The 16,373-nt window shown below is 42.6% G+C and overlaps 1 protein-coding gene across 2 annotated transcripts in view; it reads left to right on the top strand.

Annotated features, from left to right (window-relative positions):
- The window catches only part of LOC146341312 (albumin-like), a 65,647-nt gene that overhangs the window by 40,071 nt on the left and 9,203 nt on the right, over window positions 1–16,373 (top strand). For both annotated transcript variants that reach the window (XM_084807193.1, XM_084807192.1), the window contains 4 exons: window positions 614–746; window positions 6,193–6,290; window positions 12,586–12,724; window positions 16,020–16,243. In XM_084807193.1, the coding sequence (XP_084663319.1) occupies window positions 614–746; window positions 6,193–6,290; window positions 12,586–12,724; window positions 16,020–16,243 (594 nt within the window). The remainder of the gene's footprint in view (window positions 1–613; window positions 747–6,192; window positions 6,291–12,585; window positions 12,725–16,019; window positions 16,244–16,373) is intronic.

The raw sequence follows: 16,373 nt of genomic DNA, 5'->3' as shown, positions 1-16,373 counted from the left end.
TCAAGGTTTCCTCAGCAGAAACTTACATATTTTCCTACGAATTTATATGTGTAAATTCTGGGAAAGTAAAAAGAAAAGATCCGGAAGTCCACGGATTCTGTGCAGCCTGAGGGGGTCACTCTGCAGTGGATCCAGCAGGTTGGATTCTTAGAAATCGGAGCTCATTTTTTTTTTTTTTATTAAATTTATTAATCGCCCATCTGGCTGGTCACCCAGCCACTCTGGGTGATGTACAAAGCATATAATTAAACAGTTTAAAACAATAACATTCTACAATAAAAACATTTTCTAAAATACCCTAACCCACCCCAAATGTCTGCCTGAACAACCACATTTTTAATGCACGGCAGAAGCTCATTAAAGAGGGGGCATGGTGGAGGTCCCTAGGGAGGGAGTTCCACAGAGTGGGGGCCACCACAGATTTTAGTCCATCTCAAATTTCTCCAGCATCCCTAGTTGTAGTATAGGGAGTAACTCCCAGCTTGCTGGGTTGTCTTAAGGCTTACTGTGCTAATGTAGTTGAAGAGTTTGAACACCTTAAACATTTGTTATTGCTATTGTGTTGTTATTGTTGTTGTTGTTGTCTGTTAATGAAATCTTTCTTGTCTTGCAGCTTTCTGAATGAGAATGCAAAGAGACATCCTGAGTTTTCTCTACAATTAATCCTGAGACTTGGTGATAAGTATGAGGATTTGCTGGAGAAGTGCTGTAAATCTGAGACGCCCGGGGAATGCCTCGCACAAGGAGTAGGTTGTGTTTTACCTTCTTGAGATGGTTGGGCATGTTGCTGTAGTTTTTCCATAACCATGTACCAGATTGTGAATGGTATGTATCAGAGCAGAGGTAGATCTTACAGGAAAACATGGCAGAAAGGAAGAAACAGATCTGCTATCCCAACCTGCACCCTCAACTCTGCTTCTCCCCACTGGTTCCATAATGCCTAGCTCCACATGTGTGTTTTGGTATACTTACTCTGAGCACTTTCACACTTCCAGCCATGGTAGGCAATGGTGCACTTTCAGTGATGGGGAAATGCTTAGTGTAATGAGCTTAGGGAAACATGTATCAAGAAAGATTACATCCTTTGGAGCCAGGGATGGGTAAGAATTCCATATGTTTATATATATATATATATATATATATATATATATATATATATATATATATCTCCTTACCAAAACTGGAAATTTATTCATAAACCTGTTATTTAAAAAAAAGAAAAAAGAATTGAATGTGGGAGAAACTAAAATGGAGAAGACTTATCCTTCCAGGCCCAGAGTTTTGAATGTTTAGCTCTTAAAAGCTGAGCTCGAATCCCTGTGAATTCAACTGTGTTTGTGGTTCTGAACTCAGGTTGCCACCTCGTTTTTAACAACTATATGGTAGGCTGGCACATTGTGGTCCCCTCCATGTCAGGAATACCCATACCTGTTGAATTTGGCCAGTGCAGATGGTAGAGAACATCATTTCAGTTCATTTTTGATAAGAATTTAACAAGTCACATGTTTCTTCTCATATGGTATGGAAGAACTTGAGATTTAAATGATTCAAATGGAGAAAGCAAAATTGACTAATTTGTCCATCCCTATTCAGAAGTCCACCTAGATTTATATTATCTGAGTGGCAGCAGTTGCCAAGTGTTTCACAGAAGAGTCTTTCCCAGCCCTACATGGAGATGCTGGAAATTGAACCCAGGATCTTTTGGATACAAAACACATGTTCTGTCACTGAGCTGCAGCTCTTTCTTGCCTCCTTGTTCCCTTTGATGGGAGGGTTGCCTCTATATCTTAGCAGTTTGTTGTTGTTGTTGTTGTTGTTGTTGTTGTTGTCTTATTTGTGCAGGTATTTATACTAGGGATGTATGGACTGTGTAAAATCTGCTCCATCTGTGTTTCGCGGATTGTCAGGAGCCTTACATTCCATCATCCACCCACAGACAGATGTGAATATTTTTTTCATCATGCAGAAAAATACGGAAATAATTACATAAATATTTACATAAGTATTTACATAATTTACCACAGTATGTAACATGTAGCATATTGTCCCCCATTCCATTCAACGTTTCCTCAGCAGAAACTTACATATTTTTCTATGGATTTATATGCGTACATTTCAGGAAAGTAAAAAAAAAAAAAAAATCATCCAAAAGTCCACAGACTCCACACAACCTGAGCGGGGTGCTCCGCAGTAGATCCCGCATGTCAGATTCTTAGAAATCCGAGCTCATTTTAATTCATCTTGAATTTCTCCAGCATCCTTAATTTATACCCCACTACTCAAGGCAAAAAGCCCTTATAAAAAGGCTTACAGTATAGCTCAGCGACTATAGACCCAAGTTGAGACTATAAACATTCAATTAAAAACAGCAACAATTCCCTGAATCTCTTCTAGTTCTATGACTGAGATTCCAGTACATGTATGAATATGTTAGAGACCTTTGAGAATTGGGTGATCCTGAGGACATCCAGTTGGAGCCATGGCATCCAGCAGTGACTTGCGGAGTTCCGCAGGTTGCTTTTCTCAAACAGCTGGGAAAAGGTTGAGAAACCTATTTATCTTCCCCTGGAATTAAAAGGGGAAGCTTACAGTACCATCCGGATGAAATCGTGGAAGAACAGCTGCTTCTGTGAAGAAACAGAGGGGCTGAAATCCAGGATTAGATGCTGGAGTGTCATCTACTGAATGCTGTTTGAAACTCCTAAGCAATTAGTGGACATAAGGACAAACGGCTCAAAATAGTATTTCTGAATTTAAACGACCAGCAATATCTGAGGAATTGTAATTAAATCTGCATAAGTGTTTGCTTTTTTTTCTGCAATTATATTTGCTTGTTGTGCTTTTGAATGTGGAGGATGGCAGTACCAAAGGAAAAAAAAAGGAAAGGCTTGAGAATGCCTGTACCCCCCTCCCAATTGCTCTCTCTGCAAAGGTTTCTAGAAATGCCAGAGATTAAGAGAAGTTGCTTGCTTTGATAAAAACTATGTCTTCTCAGCTACCAGAGCAGTCAAAGAAACTTGAAACAATTCAGGATTCAATTACTGCCCTTCAGAGGGCTGTGGACTTAATTAATATATATTTTCAAAAGATGGAAGTGAAGGTTAATGCTCTTGAAGATCGGTTACTGCTCATGAAACAGCCATTGAAATGTCTCACAATATTTTGTCTGCTCGAATTTCTCAACTGAAGGCCTTCACATGCAGAGTGAATCTACATATCCTTGGTATTAAAGATGTGGCTACTGATATAGGTCTGGCTGAATTTATGGATAATCTCTTGCTTAATTTATGGATAATCTCTTGACCTATTTGCTTTACCATCTGATTTTTTACTTGATATTGAGCATGCATATCGTGTTCCTGGTTCAATAAGTGGCACTAAAGGGATGTTCGGGACTGTTATTGTTCAATTTTCACAAGTCTCCACAAAAAATTATCTTATGTGTTTGGCAAGAGAATGAGGTGAGCTCCAGTGGGGACCAGCAAATGACAAGATTATGCTCTTTTCTGATTATACTAAAGAAATCACTGACAGAAGAAGGCAATTCACCAAGGCGAGAAGTTTGGCAAAGCAAATTAACCTGCAATATCATATTAAATATCCAGCTATGTTTTGTATTCTTTTTGAAGACCAGATGAAAAGATTTTTGGATCCTGATGCTGCAGAAACATTTTTAATAGGTATTAAAATTAAAATAAGGGAACCAACTCTCTCAGCCTCCAGAACTGGAACTTAGCCATTTTTACTGTTCTTTTGAAGCTACAGTTTGGGCTGTAGCCGGTAAGATGTCTAGGCAATATGACAGAATAAATGTTTGCATGTTTTTTTCTTCTTCTCCTTTTTATGTTATATTGTAATGAATTGCATGTTTATGTGTATATGTGTGTGTACACATATAAATATATAATATTACTTAAAATATACAAATGATTTCTTCCTGTTTTTATCCTTAAACTTTTTTTCTCTCTCCCCTTTTTATTAATATTATTATAATTAATATCATTATGGGATTATTATTATTATTATTACTATTCCTTGTTGGCTAAACCCTTAATGTTTATTAATACACATTAAGTGAATGGTAATTTATGGCCAATGGAAATGCTTCTATTCCTGTTCTATAAGACTGTTTGGATATTTGGTTTGTTCTTATTGAAGTTTAATATAATTCTTTTTTTTTCCTTTTGTCTTTTTTTTTCCTTTTCCTTCTTTTGCTATCCTCCCTTTTTTCTTTTTCTTAGAATACTGTAATGTTGGAAACTGAAGGTTCTGATTATATTGTTGGTACTGCTTATCTCATCTATAAAAATAAAATAAAAATAGATTAAAAGAGAGAGAGAGAGAGAGAGAGAGAGAGAGAGAATTGGGTGATCCTGATTTGTTTGAAAAAATAAAATAACATTGGTCTTGGCTATCTTTTGGGATAGCCTGAAGGAGCTTCCCATGGTGTGGTCCAGTTATGCCATGATTTGGAATGTGGCATCTATAGCTACTCCACAGTTTCTGTCTTCCATGGGCATGAGGATGAAGCTGTCATTTCCCCAGTATGTGGACCATGAGTTCTTGACAAACCAATAATGCTCTCCTTGGAGGACACTGTAAGTGACAGCAGAACTGCATGATTGAGCTTTCATTTGAGCTCATAGTAAGGAATAGATGGGAGACCCCTGTGGGAGGTGTTGATGCTGATGGACACAAGGCCATGCCTGTAGATTGCAGCTTTCTTTGCTGTAATGTTCCCAGATTTCATGTTGACATAACCTGAGAGCTTGCCTACAAGCTGAGACTCCTTGCTACAACAATAGCCATTTTGGCCTCTGTGCAGCCCATGGGACTCTGAGGTGGGGATACCACCATGCTTCTGGCACCATTTGAATGCCTGCTATTCCTTGCCACCATCACAGGCATAGTTCCTTAAACCCCAAGCCAACAGATCACACCCTCATACTTAGGGCAGTATCCAATCCTGCCCATCCAAATGGGCCTGAAGTGAGAGCAGAGTCTGAAGCGTGAGTAGGAAGAAGCATCCTAGAAAAGTCTAAGCACAGCTAGGTTAAAGGACCTTGCATTTTGCAACTTTTATTTTCTTTTAATGCCTTTGGTATCACTCAGAGCTATGGTGTAAATAACTTTTGTTGTAATTTGTTTGCTTTAAATCTGCTAGTAAACTGTTGCGGTTAAACCCTCTGTCTAGAGTGTCAGTCCCCCCATGTCTACAGCCTAAACCCCACATTGCTGGGAAGGGGAGGTTTAAAAGAAGGAAGGTGAGACTCTGAAAGAAGCAAGAGATCCTTAACCGTCGCTCAGGAAGTCCATGTCATAAGTGGAACCTTGACACAAGCCTTCAGAGTTATCCATGGTTATGTTCACATAAAGGACATTTCAAGAAAGAGAGGGTGAATTTTAGGTTCAGAGTGATCTTTAAGTATGATGACTTGTGAGAAAAGAAAATTCTCCATTTCACTCTCAGGTTGCAACTTGCAGGTACATGCATTGTTGTATTGCACTGTTGCTCTGCTTAAACCATTTTGTAAGTTTTGTATTGCCTCAGATACCTTATCTGTAAACCTATTTGAACAGAGATGAGAAGCTGACAAAAAGAAATGGGTATATAAAGCATGGACGGATGATTCCAAATAATAGCAATATTTCTATCCAACTTCAATATTGCAATATTTCTATCCATCATTCAGTAACAGGATATTTAAATTTAATGTGTAAAGTAAACTCCTTGCTCATCTAATGTTATTTTTTATTTATTTGTTCTATGTGTTTGTTTATTTATAGTATTTATTTATTTAGGGCACAATCATATGCATGTTTAGGCAGAAAAAAGTCCACAGCTGGCTGAGAAATGCCAGGAGTTGAATTTTTTCTGTCTAAACATACATACCCTTACAGTATTTGTCACTGCTTTTCCCTTGCAAATGATTTTACTCCTCAAATTGCCTCAGGCACTTTGGGAAATGATATTCTGCAATCCTATACTGAGCTGTCTTTAGAAGTATTGGCTTTCTCCAGCCTCCTTTAACACCACTTTCATGTGCACTTCATAGCACACATACATGATATGAATAACCTTCTAAGTCCAGTTCAGGCCTCATCTGAAGGTTGCCTACATTTCTTCTTGCAGCTGCAGTCATCACAATGTAAACATTTAACAGCAATTCCACTATTTTCTTTTCTTTTCAGGAAGAAGAATTCAAAAAACACATTGCTGACACCCTGGAAGTAGTAAAGAAGAACTGTGATCTCCACAAGAATATGGGAGACTACCTCTTCCAAAATGGGTATGTTGCTCTTCTCTGCTATGTTGCAAATCATGGCCAGATGCTCAGTGGCCTGGACCATTTTAGCTCAAGGCTTTTAGTAGCTAAAGATTTAAGTAGCTGTGTTGGTCTGATAGGAAACAAAACTGAAAGTATGTATGGTAGGGTAGGGAGGAATGAATCCATCAATTTCAGTTTCTCTCAGATTCTCATTTAAAAAAAAATAAGTTGGGTTCATGAAGAACACTGGGGATTTGCATTCAGAAAGCTTGTGTGAAAATTCTTGTGCATTGTTCAGTGCATTTTCCCAAATGCATGCATTTTGTCCAATGTACACATTTTTGAAAGCAATTTCCCCAAAATACTGCATTGGGGGGATCACTAATGTAAACTTTTTTGTGTTCACATGTCACAAATATATGCATTGTTGTGGTCATTACTTTGATTGGAGAACTCCATTGAAAAAGTCATATTGGTACGGATTATGGTTTGGAGGATAATTTAACTTTTGGCTCACATATTGGTTTGAAAGTGCAAAATTAGTTATGTTTGCACTAAAAGAAGTAATGCGGGCTGGGCCAAAATTTCTCTGAAAAAAAAATTCTGATAAATTTTTGAACATTTTCTTTTGCGAACAACTCCTGAATTGTTGGAGGATTTCAGACCTCCCTAGGAGAATGTTCTGCAAAACCATCTCCCCAGTTTCACTGTCCATTCGTAGCCCACAATCCACTGTAGCCCACTGTCCATTGGTAGCCCACTCCACTATCCATTGCAGACTGCAACTCTGAATTCAGAGAGAGGGAAGTAGCTGGGATGATGTTGGAGCCAAAAAAAACTACAGTTAGGCAGACTTAATTAGACCAATCTAATCTACATGCATAGTGACCTCAAGATACATTGAATGCTGCTGGGACAAAGAAACAACCATTACTATTTGCCCACATTTTAAAAATATAAAATCTTTTCAGGAAGAACCTTATGCATGTTTAGACAGAAAAACTCCCAGCTTTCCCAAGCCAGCATTGCTGGGTAGGGAAGGCTGGGAGTTGTGGGACTTTTCTCTGTCTAAATATGCATCAGATTGCACCCTTACCTGTCTCCGGCATCCAGTGTCAGCTATGATATATAAAGTTCCACCAGCTGTGACACAAACTCATGGGAATGAGTGAAGAGTGTGCTTGCATAGGCAGCAGCATTAGACTTTGGGGGATGGGAAGAGATCTGGGATTGAACTGGACTAATTTCCACAGTCCCCTTCATGGATCACTGCCTTGTTGTGGCGAAGGGGCTTGCATAACTCAGTGAAGCCATAAGCTATGCCATGCAGGGCCACCCAAGACAGACTGGTCATGGCGGAGAGTTCTGACAAAATGTGGTCCACTGGAGAAGGAAATGGCAACCCACTCCAGTATTCTTGCCAAGAAAACTCCATGGAACATATCACAAGGCTAAAAGAGGTGATGCTGGAAGATGAGCCCCTCAGGTTGGAAGGTGTCCAATATACTACTGGGGAAGAGCAGAGGGTATTTCCAAGTAGCGCCAGAAAGAGTGAAGCGGCTGTGCCAAAGCCGAAAGGACACTCAGCTGTGGATGTGTCTGGTGGTGAAAAGAAAATCCGATGCTGTAAAGAACAATATTGTTTAGGAACCTGGAATGTAAGATCAATGAATCAAGGTAAGCTGGAGGTGATCAAACATGAGATGGCAAGATTGAACATCAACAACTTGGGAATCAGTGAACAAAAATGGACAAGCATGGGCAGATTTTAGTCAGGTGACCATCATATCTACTACTGTGGGCAAGAATCCCTTAGAAGAAATGGAGTAGCACTCATAGTCAATAAAAGGGTGGGAAAAGCAGTACTGGGGTACAAGCTCAAAAACGACACAATTATCTCAGTACGAATCCAAGGCAAACCATTCAACATCAGAGTAATTCAAGTCTATGCCCCAACCACTGAGGCCAAAAAAACTGAGGTTGATCGGTTCTATGAAGACCTACAACACCTTCTAAAACTAACACACACAAAAAGATGTCCTTTTCAAAATAGGGGATTGGAATGCTAAAGTAGGAAGTCAAGAAATCACCGGGATAACAGGCAAGCATGCCTTGGTGTACAAAATGAAGCAGGACAAAGGCTAATTGTCAAGAGAACATGCTGATCGTAGCAAACACTCCTTTCCAACAGCACAAGAGGCGACTCTACACATGGACATCACCAGATGGTCAATATCGAAATCAGATCAATTATGTACTTTGCAGTCAAAGATGGAGAAGCTGTATACAGTCAGTAAAAACAAGAAGCTGACTGTGGCTCAGATCATGAGCTTCTTGTTGCAAAATTTTGGCTTAAATTGAAGAACGTAGGGAAAACCACTAAACCATTCAGGTATGACCTAAGTCATATCCCTTATGAATACACAGTGGAGGTGAGGAATAGGTTTAAGGGATTAGACCTGATACACAGAGTGCCCGAGGAACTATGGACAGAGGTCTGTAACATTGTTCAGGAGGCAGCAACTCAATCCATCCCAAAGAAAAAGAAATGCAAGAAAATCAAGTGGCTGTCTGAGGAGGCTTTACAAGTAGCTGAGGAAAGAAGGGAAGCAAAAAGCAAGGGAGAAAGGGGAAGATATATCCAACTGAATGCAGAGTTCCAGAGAATAGCAAGGAGAGACAAGAAGGCCTTCTTAAATGAACAATGCAAAGAAATCAAGGAAAACAATAGAATGGGAAAGACTAGAGATCTTTTCAAGAACATCGGAGATCTCAAGGGAATGTTTTGTGCAAAGACAGGCATGATAAAGGACAAAGATGGCAGGGACCTAACAAAAGCAGATGAGATTAAGAAGATGTGGCAAGAATACACAGAAGAACTATACAGGAAAGATCTTAATGTCCCTGATAGCCATGATAGTGCGGTCACTGAACTTGAGCCAGACATCCTCGAGAGTGAAGTCAAGTGGGCCTTAGGAAGCATTACTAACAACAAAGCTAGTGGAGATGACAGTCTTCCAGCTGAGCTATTTAAAATCCTAAAAGATGAGGCTGTTAAAGTGCTGCACTCAATATGCCAACAAATTTGGAATTGGAACACTCAACAGTGTCCACAAGACTGGAAAAGGTCAGTTTACATTCCCATTCCAAAGAAGGGCAATGCCAAAGAGTGTTCAAACTATCGTACAATTGCACTCATTTCACATGCCAGCAAGGTGATGCTCAAAATCCTACAAGCTAGGCTTCAGCAGTATGTGAACCGAGAACTACCAGAAGCACAAGCTAGGTTCCGAAGAGGCAGAGGAACTAGAGATCAAATCGCCAACATTCTCTGGATCATGGAGAAAGCAAGAGAATTCCAGAAAAACATCTATTTCTGCTTCATTGATTATGCTCAAGCCTTTGATTGTGTGGATCACAACAAACAAACTCTGGCAAATTCTGAAAGAGATGGAAGTACCAGACCACCTTACCTGTCTCCTGAGAAACCTGTACGAGGGTCAAGAAGCAACAGTAAGAAACAGACATGGAACAACCGATTAGTTCAAAATTGGGAAAGGAGTTTGACAAGGCTGTATATTGTCGCCCTGCTTATTTAACTTATATACAGAGTACATCATGAGAAACACCGGGTTGAATGAATCACAGGTCAGAATTAAGATTGCTGGGAGAATTATCAACAACCTCAGATACGCAGACGATACCACCCTAATGGCAGAAAGCGAAGAGGATCTCAAGAGCCTCTTATTGGGGGTGAAAGCGGAGAGTGCAAAAGCTGGTTTGAAAGTCAACATTAAAAAAACGAAGATCATGGCATCTGGCCCCATCACTTCCTGGTATATGGAAGGGGAAGAAATGGAAGCAGTGACAGATTTTATTTTCTTGGGCTCCAAGATCACTGCAGGCGGTGGCTGTAGCCATGAGATTAATAGGCGCTTGCTCCTTGGGAGGAAAGCTATTGCAAACCTAGACAGCATAGTCAGAAGCAGAGACATCACCTTGCCAACAAAGGTCCGCATAATCAAAGCTATGGTTTTCCCAGTAGTAATGTATGGCTGTGAGAGCTGGACTATAAGGAAGGCTGAGCGCCGAAGAATCGATGCTTTCGAACTGTGGTGCTGGAGAAGACTCTTATGAGTCCCCTGGACTGCAAGGAGGTCAAATCAGTCCATCCTAAAGGAAATCAACCCTAAGTGCTCATTGGAAGGACAGATACTGAAGCTGAAGCTCAAACATTTTGGCCATTAGGGATGTCAGAGAATTCCGCCATGGATCTCGGTGAGAGCCAGATTACATATTAACGTAAATAGGTAAATATTTATGTAGCCTATCACGGCTAAATACAGGGACACAAATGGCGGTGGCTACGGAAGCCGCCATTTGCGTCCGTGCAGGCTGCCCAGCAGCCAGATGTCTGGCTGTGGTCGGCCCCGGCTGGCAGCTACGCAGAAACTCTGTTGAGCGGAGCTGGCCAGGTTAGGATTTTGGGGGGAGGTGCGGTGCGCCTCCCTTCCGCCGTGAATCACCCCATCAAAAAGGTAACTGACTTTCGTACATCTCTATTGGCCACCAAATGCGAAGAGAAAAGTCCCTGGAAAAGACCCTGATGCTGGGAAAGACTGAGGGCAAAAGGAGAAGGGGACAGCAGAGGATGAGATGGCTAGATAGCATCACCGATGCAATGAATATGAACTTGAGCACACTCCGGGAGAGAGCGGAGGACAGAAAGGCCTGGTGTGCTATGGTCCATGGAGTCACAAAGAGTCGGACATGACTGAACAACAACAACAAATTTCCACAGTCCCACCAAAACGTACATAAAATAGCAGGCCCAGCACGAGCTCTCTGGCCACCTGAAACACATCCTGCACTACTGCAACCTTGCTGCCCTCTCTCCTGCCACTTCCGCATGCCCCTCCCTCCTGCCACTGCTGCCATCCACCCTTACCTTTGCTGCCATGCTAGGGCTCTCGCGAAATCTTGTGAGTGGATGTGTGGCTCTTATTTATTTATTTATTTACTCTCTTAACCACCCATCTGGTCAGTCACCCAGCCACTCTGGGTGATGTACAATAATACAAACAGTTTGAAAACAATAAGATTACACATTAAAACATCATTTTCTGAAATTTCCCTAGCCCACCCCAAATGCCTGCCTGAATAACCACGTTTTCAAGGCATGGCAGAAGCTCATTAAAGATGGGGCATGGCAGAGTTGCCTAGGGAGGGAGTTCCACAGAGTAGGGGCCACCACAGTGAAGGACTTCTTGTGAGGTCTCAGCAGCCGATGAGGCCCAGCCAATGATCATGCCAGGCACTGTTGTGATCTGATGAGGTCTTGCAGGGACATGGCCACAGTCGCGATCCAGAGCCCTGCAGCAACTAGGGATGTATGGATCCCCTTACCTTGCATCTACGGGGGGGGGGGGTCTGCCGGGGGGGAGGTGATCCATTCCTCCCCCGGAATCTGAGCTGGCCGGCTCCATCCCGGCTCCTACTGTGCTCTCCGGATGCAAATGGCATCAGCTCAGCTACGCCATTTGCGTCCTCATTTCTTCTTGCGATAGGCTACGCGTCTCTATTTACATAGACACTTATGTAGTCTATCATGTGAAAAACCACGGATGCAAATGGTGTCCGCTACATCGTTTGCATCCCTGTTTTTTCACGTGATAGGCTACATAAGTTTCTACGTAAATAGAGAGGCGTAGCCTATTGCAAGGAAAAATGGGGACACCATTTGCATCCGTTCACTTACTTCCGGGTTCCGCACAGATGGCAGAACAGAACTGGCCAGGGGTGGATATTTGGTCCAGAGAGGCACAGATAAGTGCGTTCGTCTCACCATGGACTTCAGGGGGCCAAATCACTGGAATTCAGCCTCACTGGAGTCCGCGGCAGATTCCACGGACATTCCTAGCAGCAACAGAGGGCTGGCACCTTCTCCAGACATCCCCCTGAGCTGTTCTCTCACTGTGGGAAATGCCATGGTGTGAGAGAGGCTGGTGGGACTCCCCAGAGCACCTGCAGGTGGTACTGGTGGGCTCTCTTGGCTGGGGTGTAAGTGGGAGTGGCACAACTCCCCACTCTTCCAACACCATCACCTCATGCAGATGCCTCACCCTGCTTCATGGGTGGGTAATCCTTGTAGAAGAGGCCTTACTTTTTCTGAACCTCTCACAGTTAGGCCCTCAGTTTGTGGAAGGCAATGCAATTTCTTGTCAGACTCCTTGAACACTACAGGAAATCCACCCCAGCTGTGGATCACACTCCATATCCCCTCTGACTGAATTCTACTGGGCTCTTGTTGTTGCAGGCTCCTTTTCTCCTATGGCAAGAGAGCACCCCAGCTAACATTTGAGGAACTGTACAAGTACACAAAGAAACTCACAGGAGTTGCTACCAAATGCTGCCATCAGGATGACGCTCATAGACTGATATGTGCTGAGGAATATGTGAGTCTTTTCTCCTTCATATTTACTTCTCCCATTTCTTTCTTTATCCACGGTTTATTTTGTTATATTTTTTGCTTCTTTTCAACCATATAACACCAAAACAACTCACAAAAATAAAAATAATGCCCATTCTTTTTTAAAAAAAAAATCCAAATTGGAATAAAATAATATATGATCAAGTAGTATGAATGTAACTGTCACAATAACAGAAAGCAGCCTTCACAAACCAGTCCAGGAGAAAACCCACTATAAAACATCCATTGAAGAAAATGGTCTTTACATGGTATTTCAGGGTGTAAAGGGAAGTGTCTATTAGGGATGTACGAATTGTGTAGCTTCTGTGCTGCTTGACTTCTGAAGTTTGCAGCCAGTGCTCTGGTCCACCGTTCACAAGCCCCCAGAATTCTCCTCTTTTTTTTCCGCTCCAAAAATTACGAGATAAATCCATACCAACAACCGTAATTCCGGTGCCCAGCCGTCTCTGTGCGTCTGCATAACTTCTGTAAGAATTGCTATTTTTCATAAATATTTACATTTTGTTTTGTTTTTTTATTGAAATCCTCCGTCTCCGTTTACTTTCACCCAAAATACTTCCTCTTCCTAGGGGCTTCCCAAAAGAAGGCTGTCTTAGGTGTGCCTTAGCGATAAACTATTTGTTTAAAGCAATGCTGTTTTAAAGAAAGAAAGAAACTTTTAAAATGACCATACCACTCCAGGACTGTTATGGTCATTTTAAAAGTTTTTTTCTTTCTTTAAAACAGCATTGCTTTAAACAAATAGTTTATCGCTCAGGCACACCCAAGACAGCATTCTTTTGGGAAGCCCCTAGGAAGAGGAAGTGTTTTGGCTGAAAGTAAACGGAGATGGAGGATTTCAATTTAAAAAGAACACCCACAAACAAGGCGGTGAGCACAATTCATTTTTTAAAAAAAAACTTACATATTTATTATCGGACTATACTACACTGCGTTTTTATTTACAAAAAATTCACGACTCCTTGCAGATGACGAAAAAAAAGCTGCATGACTGCTGGCTCCGCAGGACCTCATGGTGCCGTTCCTCAGAGGATTCCATGGCATGGACTGAAGGGAATTCTATCCCATTTCAGTCCATGGTGGAATTCTCTGACATCCTTAGTGTCTATACAGGCTTCTCGGGGAAGGGAGTTCCAAACCTAAATGCCATCACTGAGAAGGCCCTGCCCCATCTACTATTTGTGTTCCCCCTTATTTTCGCCATCTTAGTCTATGTAAATATATTAGGGGTGGACGAAAGTCACTTACCTGTTCTCGCAGCTTGTTCGCGGTGGGGGGGAGCGCTTCGCTGCTCCCCCCGTGAAGTTCAGGCCGGGGGGGAGGCTTCCCGCCTCACCCGGCCGAAATTCAGGCCAGGGGGGAGGCTTCCCACCTCGCCCGGCCGAAATTCAGGCCGGGGAGGAGGCTTCCCGCCTCACCCGGCCGCGAACGCGAAAGTAAAAAAAAAAAGTCCTCTGATAGGCTACGTGACGATTCACGTAGCCTATCACGGCTAGATCTGCAAAGTCAGCCGTGATAGGCTACATGAATTGTCACGTAGCCTATCACGGGTGACTTCAAAAAAAAAAAAAAGCGCGTACGCGAATGGCGGCCCCCATAGGGAGCCGCCATTCGCGTTCCTTATTTAGTTGCTGTAGTCTACGTAAATGTTTACGTAAACTATGGTGAAAATAAGGGCAACGCAAATAGCGTTGCCCTTATTTTCGCCGTAGTCTACGTAAACATTTACGTAGACTACAGCGACCAAATAAGGAACGGGAATGGCGGCTCCCTATGGGGGCCGCCATTATCCGTACACACTTTTTTTTTTTTTTTTAAGTCACCCGTGATAGGCTACATGATGATTGACATAGCCTATCACGGCTGACTTTGCAAATCTAGCCGTGATAGGCTACGTGAATCGTCACGTAGCCTATCAGGGGACTTTTGTTTTTTTTCTTTTCTTGTAATGGCGGCGGCGGCAGCCGGTCGAAAGACCGGCTGCCGCTCCCGCCCTGCTTGAACACCCGACGAACCGCCAGCCGGACCCACCGCCGGGAGGGACATTCAGGGAAGGTAAGTCCCATCCCGGGGGGGGTGCAGGGGGTGGGGTGTGTGTGGAGGATTTCTCCCCGAAACTTGTTCGGGGGGCCGAACACGTTGGCGCTCAGCCCCCTGAAGTTTCGGGGAGAAATTCTCCGCCATCCCTAAAATATTTACATAGACTAAGACGGCCAAAAATAAGGAACGCAAATGGTGGTGGCCGTAGCTGCTGCCATTTGCATACGCGCGTTTTTTGGGTTTTTTTAAAGCCAGACGTGATAGGCTATGTAAGTCTTTACGTAGCCTATCACAGCTGACTACAGGGATGCAAACGGCAGCAGCTATGGCAGCCGCCATTTGCGTCCCTGCTAGCCAGCGGCCGGATGTCCGGCTGCTGCGGAATCCCCGCGGAGCAGAGCCGGCCGGCCAGGATTCCAGGGGGAGGGACGGAGCGCCTCCCCCCCCAGCGGAACCCGGAGGAGCCAGGTAAGGGGAGTTTCATACATCCCTACCTGCAATGTGTTATATGTGGGGCTGCCTTTGAAAATGGTCCGGAAACTTCAGTTGGTCCAAAATAGGGCAGTGAGACTGTTAACAGGGACTGTCCAATATGATCATATTATGCCAGCACTCTTTCATCTGCACTGGCTGCCGGTCCATTTTTGGGCCCGATTCAAAGTGCTGGTACTAACATTCAAAGCCGTAAATGGCTTGGGTTTAGGCTGTCTGAAAGATCAGCTTCAGCAGTCCTCCTCCGAGAGCCCCTGCCAAAGGACGTGAGATGGGTTGCTACTAGAAGGAGGGCCTTTTCTGTGGCGGCATCCCAGTTGTGGAATTAGCTTCCCAGAGAGGTTTGCCTGGTGCCTGTGTTGTCCTTGTTTCAGTGCCAGGTGAATACCTTTTTTATTCCCCCAGGCATTTTATTTTTTTTAGTTTGTCTTTATTTGATATTGTATTTTAAATTTCTTGCTGCAAGTTCTGTTCGATTATTTTATTTTTATAGTGTAGTTTTAAACTTTTATATTGTATTCTATCATCTATATTTTATTGTTTTGTATTTTATCATTTTAATTGTTGTGAGCTGCCCAGAGAGCTTTGGCTATTGGGTGGTATAAAAATGTAATAAGTAAGTAAGTAAGTAAGTAAGTAAGATATCCTATTAAAATTGTGGTAATTTATGCAACAAATAGGTAATTGTTTAGTTCAGAAACAGATTCACTCTCTCTCTTTCTCTCTAGACAGATTTAGTGCTAGGAGCTATATGTCAGCGACATGAAGAGCATCCTATAAATAAACAAGTTAGCCGATGCTGTGATGACTCCTATGCTTTCCGTTGGGAATGCTTCAGTGGCTTGGGAGAAGATCCAGAGTATGTTCCTGTCCCATTCAATCATGAATTGTTCAAATTCCATGTGGATTTGTGTTCAACAAACCCAAAGGATCTGCAAGAAAAGAAGCAAAGGTAAGAAACTAGAGGCATGCAGCCCAATATTTGGCCAGTTATTTTAAGTCAATCAATACATGAAGTTTAGCCTTCCTCACCTCTGCAGCTCCTGACCAAATTCACCTGTTGTGTCCATGAACTCTCATGC

Source organism: Heloderma suspectum, chromosome 6 (genome assembly GCF_057233095.1).
Source record: "Heloderma suspectum isolate Gila_16-S chromosome 6, 16-S_ref, whole genome shotgun sequence".
Lineage (NCBI taxonomy): Eukaryota > Metazoa > Chordata > Lepidosauria > Squamata > Helodermatidae > Heloderma > Heloderma suspectum.
This window is presented reverse-complemented; position numbering and strand designations above follow the sequence as displayed.